The following is a 10,193-nucleotide window of genomic DNA, read 5'->3' as shown; positions in this document are numbered from 1 at the left end:
AAATCATCATTATTGAAGTAATAGTAATAAAAAGCAAATACTAGGCAAAGACCTTTATTAACCTTTGTTTCAAATTTTATTCCCAGGCTTCTTCAGCTTATTTAGCTGCAAAGAATGAATTATATTTAAGCAGAAACTGAAAAGAGCTGCAATGGCTTGTTGGGCTTCAAAATATGAGAGATCTAGATTTTATCAGATCCATAAACAAAATATTTTTTAAAGCAGTCATAATATAAAATAGCAGCTCAAAGTAACTTCGTCATATTTTATCTTCTTCAAAAGTTGACTCAAATCAGTTGGCCTCATTCTTTGAAGCCTCATCAAAATTCTCCACAAGATCTGGAACTTCATCATCATCATCTTCTCCAGTAGCAAGTGGTGCTTTTCCATCCACAGATTGTTTGGGCAGGGCCTTCAGCCAGTCTTCTTAAACTACTCAGGCTATCTGTGCCAAGCTGGTTTAAGATGCTGGGTAACATTTCTGTCAACTGCTTTGTCTCAGCATGGTCGGTAATGGTGAAAGTATTCGCTGCCAGAGATGCCTGAACTTTAGGATTATTAAAATGGATCACCGTTCCTTGATTTGTAAACATATTCACCTCTTCAATACCAGAGATATTGTTTACCCCTAATTTCTTTAAGGAGAACTGAAGTTTTTTGTCATCTGCTGTAGCTGTTCTATGAACCACCTTCTTCTTTCTGCGTGCAGTTCCTTTTCCACCAATGCGCACTTGTGCCTGCAGTTTGGCAAGTTTCTCCTGATTCATGATCGTTTCTTTCATCTTGTCAGAGAGGAAATGGGGCCGCGCGGGGGACTAGGGCTGGCACTCAGGGGGTCTTTTGGCAGACCAGCTGAGATAGGCTGCACACGAGGGGACGCAAGATGGCAGCTAGAGAGAGACCGGAAGCGACCCAACGGGGATGCTATCTTCCAGTGAAATAAATTTACAGCCCTGAAGTGTGATGAGATCACCCTAGGAGTAAACATAAGGAGAGAAGAGAGCCTAGAATCATGTCTGTGGCATTCCACCACAAAGTAGTCAAGGAGAAAAGAAAGAAATCAGCCAAATAGGCTGTTGTTGTTGATGAGAGTAAAACATCCAGATAAGAGTAAAAATAGGTAAAAGTGGCATCCTGGAAGTAAAGAGAAGGCCTTGAAGAAGTTAGCACTCAGGTCAAATATAACAGATTTTAGGCCTTCCTTCTGAGGCCCTTCTGAGTGGGCTGTAACACCAACTATTTAACAATTTGTGCTATTCTGTAAGTGAAGCCAGTCTCTTTAATCTAAGACAGGTTCAGCACAGTTACCCTGCCTTCTGGATTTACATGGTTCTGTGGAAAGGCTTTGGAAGAGACACTCACTCTTTTATTTGTATACAGACACAGATTTGAACTTTTATTTCTGTCCAGGTTCTTGAGCAAGGCACTGCTTGACCCTCTGGCAACTCAGAACTCACAGATCACCAGGCGTGGCTCTGCACAGGATTTGTCATTCCACTTGCCATTGGTAAAGATTTCCACACAGTTCTCTGCTCCACCATTGTTGTTGGGCTCTCTGGGGCCCAGTTGGAAAATGTGAGGGGTTTCCCTGTAGGATAGGTGAATCTGCCCTCCATCTTGGTGTCAGTCATGCCCAGAAAGCCGCTTTATTGTGGACAGTGACCAGCTCCTGCACAGCAGCATTCTCAGCTAAAGAGCGTGGAGAGGCCATCTTCCCACCAGCCTGCATGCACGTGTGCTGGACGTCCTCATAGGACTTCTCAAAGCCACTTGTCTTGAAGATCTTCTTACCAACACCCCGGCCATTGGGGAAAAGCTCCACTAGAAAGAGAGGAAATGGTTTTGGGGTGTGGTCATCCCTTGCCAGGGTTTCAGGGGCTCTAAGACCTTAGCGCTCTAACTTGACCCTCTCAGATCTGTTTATGTAGTGAAAGTCAAACACATAGCTCCAAAGTAACCCAAGCATCATAATGCTTCCTTCACCCTTTCAACAGCCCTGTAAGGTGGCACCGTGTCCCCTCATTTCAGAGAGCACTAAAACTCAGAGGTTAAATGGAGTTTGTTGTTAGGAATTGCTAATCTCAACTGTCAAGTATGCGTGTTTTAATTCTTACCATGCTGTAGATCAGAATCGGAATTTCAATTACAATGAAAAATTAGACTTTACTGAGAAAAATTACACTATGCAACACAGACCACAGTCTCTGAACATAAAGAAAACCCATGCATTCAGCCATCACTTAGCCCTGAAGATCTGAAATCTGTCAACTGTAACAGGGTGGAAAGAAACAGAGTGGGTAGAGTTGAACCTCTGAATGCTGTAATACACTAACTTTTAGTCTGCATGTAAGTACTGCCTCACCAGTCAACATCACTCAGAAGCACTAGGTGAGGAGACAAGGACTTTTGAGTGTGTGTGTGTGTGTGTGTGTGTGTGTGTGAAAGAGAGAGAGAGGAGAGAGAGAGAGAGAGAACAAAGGAAGTAGAGTTAATACTGAAGAGAACCCCAGCTGAGAGTCAGAAGGCTTTCTAGTTAGAAATGGAGAAGTCATATCTCAGAGTTTCACATTCCTCATTTCTAAGTGGAGTCTCTCTTCACAGTAACCTTTGTGATGTGACTAATGTTCTTGTTATTGTCCTCATCTATCTCTGTAATGTTTGGACCCCTGCATAGATGTTCTTTGCAAAAGCCACCCTAGTCTCGTGAAATTGGCTTGAGTCCAGACTGCACGCTAACTTATTGCCCTTCTTCTCTGAGCTCAGGGACAGTTCCTCTACATTGTCAGGATGGCATCTGGTGCAGCCATAGGCAATGCCAGAGCAAGGGTGTATATGTTACTTTGGGATTTGTGATCTATGCATCTAGTAAGTGTGTATGTGCATCATTCTGAAGGAGTATGAACATGCTAATGTTTACCTGAGTGTGTATACATGACTACACACGTGCATACACATATGTGTACCTGGGTATACAATGGGTGATTTGCTTAAGTACACACATGTATTGGAATAAATGTGGGTGAAAAAAATACATGTATGAATGTGCTCCTGGTAGGAGGAAAGGTGATTCATCACATGCTCAGAATTCTTACCCATGAGCACTGGTACTTAGGAGCCAGTCCTATAACCTGGATTCAATGTTGCTGTGGCTGTACGACATTACCTCTGAGTTCTCTCACCTCCATGCCACAAAGGAAAGAAAAGCATCTTGGACTAGTGTCTTCTTGTTTTTATGCTCACAAGGACAGCACAACATAGATAACAGAGAAGGCATGAACTAAACAGAATTTGGCACTTATCTAGCACAGGTGAACTGAAGCTAGAAGGAATTAAAAGAGTTTGAGAGCCTTGAGGGTACCATATTTGCACTAGATCCAGAAACTAATGTCCTAGATCTCATCGTTTTACTTATCTGTTGGAATCTTTTCAGTGCCTGGAGCATGTATCTACCCTGCTTTCCTCTGCCTTAGCCTCACTCTCTGCTCCAGGCCCAGGTCCAGTCCTAAATATGATCATAGCACCATCCCCATCTAAGACTCAGGCCAGCAGTGAAGTCACTAGGGATAATAGGGTCAGCCATGAACAATTCCTCTTGCTTTATGTGGACTTTCCTTCACCTCAAGGACAAGCAGCACCGCAGTATCCTTATAACCACATTCCTTAAAACTCTCACAGCTCCTTCCCTCACCTATTCTCAAAGATCCTGTGGTGAGCCCTGTGGCCTGCCAGCCAGCATCCTGGATAGGGAAGAATAATGAATGGTCATACTGGGTGACAGATGAAACTGATTTCAATGATGCTACTGCCTTGGTAGTTTCTCTTCCTGAAACACGGGACTTCCAAATGACCCTTGGGTCATTTTGGTGTCACTTCTCTGACAGTGTCATATGGTGAAGTTGGTACCTTCCACTTTCACTGCCGAGCCACAGATTGAGGTCCAGGATAGGCCCAAATCAAGGCCCATATACACTCTAGAGAAAAATCTGATCCTGATTCAGGTGTCAGACTCACCTTTTGCATTCTGCAAGAAGTCAGCCTGAAGATGCTGTACCTGTTTCTGTAAGACTTCTATTTTCTGCTGCAGAACAGCCACATCTGCACAGAGATACAGTCCAGTAAGGATGTGTTCAAGATAATGGGAATGTCTGAAGCCTGGTTCCTGGGAGGGGGGTGGTACCCAAATGCAGGCACACACTGGGAGAGGTGGAGATATAAGGAAGAGCTGGGACTGACCCTAGGAAGCCCATATATGCTGTGAAGTAACTGGCTAACTATTCCTGAGTAGATCCAAAAGGACCTTTACTGACATTGAAACAGATGACATTTTAATTCCAAATTCTGAAAATATAATTGCATCTCTCTTTTGGTTAGCAAGAACACATATTCTTATTCCTGTTCATCAAGTTATTTGATGCTTACAGGAAACCTAACATTTAGATGAAGCACCTGTTTAAGTTTGTCTTTCAGCTAATACTAGACATTAAGACCAGCTTCTTGAGCCTTCTAGCTAGCCTTTACTGCACTGCATCTGCTCCCTGTAGTCCAGAAGACAGACAGCCAGGAGAAGCAGCTATCCTGAGCTGATGAGGGCTGTGCTTTCCCAGGCATGCCCTACTGGGGGCTTCCAGAGCCAGGGGTGTTTACCTTACCTGGAAGCCCACTGTCTCCCTTGACACCTTTGTCTCCAGGAATACCTCTGTTCCCCTTCAGTCCTGGAGGACCCCTGGACCTGGAGGTCCTTCTGGACCCATAGCTCAAGCAGGCCCTGGAGTAAAAAGATAAGAGCTACGTGAGCTATTTCCAATTTATCAGCTTTGTACCTTCTTGATACACTAACTATCATTATTGCCTAATAACACATTCTCCCCATTTTCAAACAGTCCTCAGAATGCAGCTGTTCTATACTACCACCATGGCTCTGCAATCTACCTCCCCCGTACAGACTGCCCCACCCTCGGAAATCTACCCTCCTGTAGTGACTGAATGTCTACTGCTTAGCATTGCACTCACTATGGCTTCACAGTCCCAGAGCCCAATAGTACATACACCTTGTAGATAAACTGTCCCCATTGCCCAACAATGCTGGTTTTGGCATGGGTGGTTTTAGTGGTAGTGGAAGGTACGACAAAGACAGTTTCATGAAAACAAGAACCTGAGGCCAGCTCTGTCTTTCACTCACCTGTTACCCCAGCAGTCCCAGGGGTTCCATGCTCACCAGTGACTCCTCTCTCCCCTTTAGGGCCTCTTGGTCCTGTAAATCCTTGTATACCTGGGATGCCTACTTCCCCTGAAATGGGACAAATTGGGATAATCACTGCTGAAAGTACACTGCTCGAAGTGTATTCAGCACTTATCTATCGTTTTCTTAGCAAAACAGCTTTTCATCCATGGTCCAGGGTGAGAAACAAGAAAAATTTGCTTTGAAAAAAATGCTTTGCTGCCTGGGGTCCTCTGTGGAAAGTAACAGGAGAATACTGTGACTGTGGGCATGTGCAAAGGGGAAGTAAGAGTCAGCATATCTGTCCCTACATGAGCTGGCAGAACCACACAAAATCTTCCTGGTTAATATTCCAGCCTCTCTTGGCACTCTGCATGCCAAAAGGCCAGGAACCAAAATGTCTTCCTTCTCTCTCAGGCAACCATGTACCTCTCACCTACCTTTGGACCCAACCTCTCCTTTTGACCCTGGTTTGCCTTGAGGGCCTGGGCTCCCCTGTCTCCCTGAAGGGCCCTCTCTTCCAGCTTGACCAGGAATGCCTGGGAATTCTGGGGCTCCTGGAGGTCCTGGAGGTCCTGGAGAAAAGAGCCAGTTTAAACAATGACACTGAGTCATGATGGAAGTAAAAAGCTGGGATGAGGCAGGAGCAATAAGAGATCAAAGAGGTGGTAGTATTTAAAAAAGGTATCTCTCAGCAATAACCCCAGTTTCCCCTGGAATTAGCTAGTACTCTTTTCAGAAAGGCGTTCTTGTTTTCCAGGCTAGTTTCTAGATGGCTGAGTGTGTGTCTCTGGAGGGTGTGTGCCCTCTACAAGCAGGAAGGGGCACTACTAGAGCTCTTTTTGTCCTGCCCTCGTGCTCACCATGAGGCCCAGAGTCTCCTTTGTGTTCTGGTTCTCCAATGGAGCCATTGTTCCCTTTTGGCCCCCCTGGGCCAGCTAGTCCAGGCATTCCTGTTTGCCCTATAGCTCCCGGCAACCCTGCAACAATAGGGAGGGGAAAAAATTAAATATAATCTTAGCCCTGAACCAGGAGGAGTCAGCCATCTACAGGTGGGGTGGGGCAGGTCTGGAGATTGGGGAGGTTGTGTCAGATCAACCACATTTTTTCAGTTGCTGTATAAACCTTCACCTGCATTTCTACTTCCACACACCCTGAAGCTATGGGAAAGTGTGTGGACATCTTCATTACATAGGAGCCAGCTCACCTAAGTTCAGACTTTAGGCTAGTTGCAAGTTAAGACCTCACCTACTTGCTGTGGAATACTATTGTCTTACTCAAGGCCATGACATTGACCACGGGTGATCCATCAACATTTACTCCTGGTTATTGGCACCCTGCTCTTTTCTTCCCCCAACCAGCTCTTGTATTAGAAATTCCATCTAATAGGTGTTGCTAGTCAAATTCATTTTTTATCCATTTTCCAGTGTTACATTCCTTTGTTCACTAAAAAAAAAAATCATCCATTAACACCTATTTTATGATTACTACTGAGCAAGATGTAAAGATTAGCTTTAGGGCTTGATATGCAACAGATCTGAAGCAGAGAGATCTGAAGCCATGAGACAAGGATAACAGGTAGAGAAAATACATCAGATAATGAGTCAGTCATGCATTGGTTCCCACTCAAAGGTACATAACAACAACAAGAAGTCCATAATAGAAGCCATCCAGCCCAGTCCCAGCTCACATAAGTTTATTCCTATCTTCTGAAGGAGGAAGTTGAATATAGGGCATGTTGTTGTGTGCAGTAGGTAGTAACTGACTCATTGCTGATTCCCCATTGGGTTTTCAGAGAAAGTAAAATACACTGGAGGAGACTGCCCATCTTAATTCTATGGAGCAGTAGGTGAATTTTAATTGTGTGCCTTAATGTTGACAGCACAGCTCCTTACCACCAGGCTATCAGAGCTCCCTGAAGGGCAGGAGGACTTGGAATATACAAATGTAGACCTAGTATCTGTGTTCATATGGTAAGAGGGAGGGAGGTTTGCCTGGGGAAAGGATGGGTTGGGAGTGTTCCCTAGGCACCAGTGGCAGTGTGAAAAGTTCTGTGCTGAGCACTCTGCCTAGCTTTCTGTTAGAATGAAGTAGGAGAACCAAATGAATGTCTAAAGTGAGCACTAAAGTACTGAGCTGCATAAAGAAATGTTATCTTCTTTCCCTTCCCTCCTCAATGTTTTAAGGGGAAATCTGTTCTCTCAGACATGAGTATGGGCCTTCTCCTTTCCCATGTTTTTCTCTCTAATTGTTATCAAGTTTGAACCAACTCAGAGCTGACCCTCTGCTCGGTTTCTGAAGCTATAAATCACATGGAAGGGCTTGCCCATCTTTCTTTCCTAAAGCTGCTACTGGATTTGAACCACCAGAAAGGTGGAGCCTTTGGATTAGTAGCGTAACTTCCTACAGACTACACCACTAGAACTCTCTACTCTTCATGTGGAAGGGCGGTATTAAAAATATTTAACATCTGGCAACAGGGATCCTTCAAACTGAAAGAACACTTGATGAATGCTAAAGACAATTTGGGAGACATGTACCCAATCTGCTCAATTTGGGGATGAAAGAAATCAGAAAGAATCTCAGCAAGAGTCAGCATAGTGAGGTGATGGAGTGAAGCACTTGGGAATTCAGAGAAGCATTCATTATCTTTCTTGTCAGGAAGTGTTTATGTGAGTTCAATGTTTGCAGAAAACTCAGCCTCATTGGAAAAAGAAAGCCCATCTGTCAGGCTTCCATCACAGATACCCAGAGTTCTTGAGCTGGCTACAATTTCAAAGCCCACCCCTTTCTTGCTAGAAAGTCCCAGGACCCCAGATCTACCTAGATCCCCCTTCTTGCCCCGGGGGCCCTCTCTTCCATCCCGTCCATCACGCCCAGGCAGGCCATTTTCCAAAGGACTACATATGATCAGGGTGCAAGCATTGGCAACTGTTTTCTGAGAGTGAATCCTTACTTCTGTTCCTAATAAACTTGAGAGCTGTGTAAGTAGAGCCAGCATAGTGAGAGGCAAGAACAACATGACCTGTGGAAATGACCAGGTAGATGATGAGCATACTCCTGGATACAGGATATGTTTAGAGTTTGTCCTACCTCCTGGATGTCAGGAGAAGCCTACCATGCTGCTTCTTTACTGATTTGGGTGAGAGGGCAACTGGGATCTGAAATAAATTTAAAAAGATTGTTAACATAGTTTGGTCTTAGAGGATGTGAGTCACAGTTTAATCTTGGAGCTCCTCGCAGTCCCTAGAAGTCTCCACTTGTTCTCAAGCATCTTGTCCCATCTTTTTTTTTAAAAAAAAAAATTTTTATTTAATTTCTTATTTTTATTTATTTTTTTTATTTCAATGAACATCTACAGAGATTTTGGAATTCCATTCATTCATTGTTGCACTTTTCTCCCCGCCCCCCCCTTCTCTCCTCTCCTCCAAAAGCAAAAGAAAAACTCCTTCATTGGTACACAATCCCCCCGCACCCCTCCACCCCAAATATAATCCACTCTGCAACCCTTATTCCGTACTCTTATGATAAACATAATGCCCTAAAATATAATACTTTTAAACTATTCTCTCCCTCATAGACTTCAATGCAGTAAACATAATTTATCTGGTTTTTCTCGGTCTTAATTGCCCCATTTTATGCTGCAACAGATTATATTAATAAAGTACGTTCTAGCTAGCTACTGTTTGATGGAAGTGTCTAAGAGAGAGGTTAAGAAAAGATGGGACCTGGTGCCACTGTTGTAGAATGAGGTCCCATCTTTTCTTAATCACTCTCTTAGACATTGCCATCAAACAGTAGCTAGCTAGAACATACTTTATTAATATAATCTGTTGCAGTATAAAATGCGGCAACTACTATGAGCAGTATTTGGTGCTTTCTTAAAGAGATGGGAACAAGAAAGACCATTTGATCCAGCAATTCCACTACTAAACATATACCTCTCAAAAATAAGAGTTTCAACACTAACATATGCACAACCATGTTTATTGCATCATTATTTATAATAGGGAAGAGTTGGAAACAATTCAAGTGTCCATCAGTGGATGAATGGTTAAAAAAAGGATGCATTCACACAACAAAGTATAATGAATCTGAAAAGGACTAAGAATTCATGAAATACAGAATAACAGAGATGACTCTAGAACAGATTCTGCTGAGTGTTCTAAGTCTGAAAAGGACAATTATGGTTTAAGGCCACAATTATTAAAAAGCTAAGGAAGGTTTACATAGAGAATGAAGAAATATTGGAGGTTTAATAGGAATAGGAAGAAGGGAGCAAAAATTAATGACTAGGTAAGTCAGGTGACGAAAAAGGCAACACACAATATTGATTAGATATTGCAATAAATTAATCACATTAATCTGTGGTAATTAATGTAATAAAATTAAAAATATAAACCCATGGGATTTTTAAACTTTAACCCAAATTAAAAAATTCTTTAAAAACAAAGAAAAGAAAAGGTAATGATTAGACAAACTGAGTGAAGGGAAAGGCCACATTATAAATAATCTATTACATTACTAAATGGTAATTAATGTCTTAATATGTGTATAATGTTATTGTCAAGTCGGAACCAACTAATAGTTGACCCTCTGGTGTGTTTTCAGAGCCAGTTAATCACACAGGAGGAGATTGCCCATGCTTCTCCTGTGGAGCAGCCTAGTGGCTTCGAATCGCATGCCTTTGGAATTGAAGCTCAGCTTCTTGCCACTATTCTATCAGGGCTCCCTATAATATGTATATGAGGGATCAAATTAAATTGTCATCACAATGTTAAAAAACCAAATGTATATGAATGAAAAACAGTTGTTGTTGAGGTGGTTGTTAGGTGTTATCGAGTTAAGTATCATTCAAAGGGACTCACAAACAAAAGATATGAAACCTGTTCTATCTTGGGCTATCCTCACACTTCCTGACACACAAGAGCCCATTGCAGCAGTCACTGTGTCAATCCACCTAGTTGAAGGTCTT

The 10,193-nt window shown here is 42.9% G+C and overlaps 1 protein-coding gene and 1 pseudogene across 1 annotated transcript; both read right to left on the bottom strand.

The window, feature by feature from the left end:
• Positions 1-292: 292 nt before the first annotated feature.
• On the bottom strand, positions 293-788 carry LOC102855916 (annotated as a pseudogene).
• A 658-nt stretch (positions 789-1,446) lies between these two features.
• Positions 1,447-8,240, bottom strand: LOC102855499 (pulmonary surfactant-associated protein D-like). The gene is given in 10 exon segments (XM_006903160.1): positions 1,447-1,556; positions 1,559-1,642; positions 1,645-1,821; positions 4,012-4,095; positions 4,650-4,727; positions 4,730-4,765; positions 5,180-5,287; positions 5,659-5,793; positions 6,082-6,198; positions 8,042-8,240. Coding segments are annotated over 10 exon segments (1,128 nt in total).
• Between the last annotated feature and the right edge of the window lie 1,953 nt (positions 8,241-10,193).

This window comes from Elephantulus edwardii, unplaced genomic scaffold, assembly GCF_000299155.1.
Source record: "Elephantulus edwardii isolate Elephantulus edwardi_28Jun2011 unplaced genomic scaffold, EleEdw1.0 scaffold00527, whole genome shotgun sequence".
Taxonomy (NCBI): domain Eukaryota; kingdom Metazoa; phylum Chordata; class Mammalia; order Macroscelidea; family Macroscelididae; genus Elephantulus; species Elephantulus edwardii.
The sequence above is the reverse complement of the archived record's forward strand: the minus strand, read 5'-3'. Positions and strand labels throughout refer to the sequence as shown.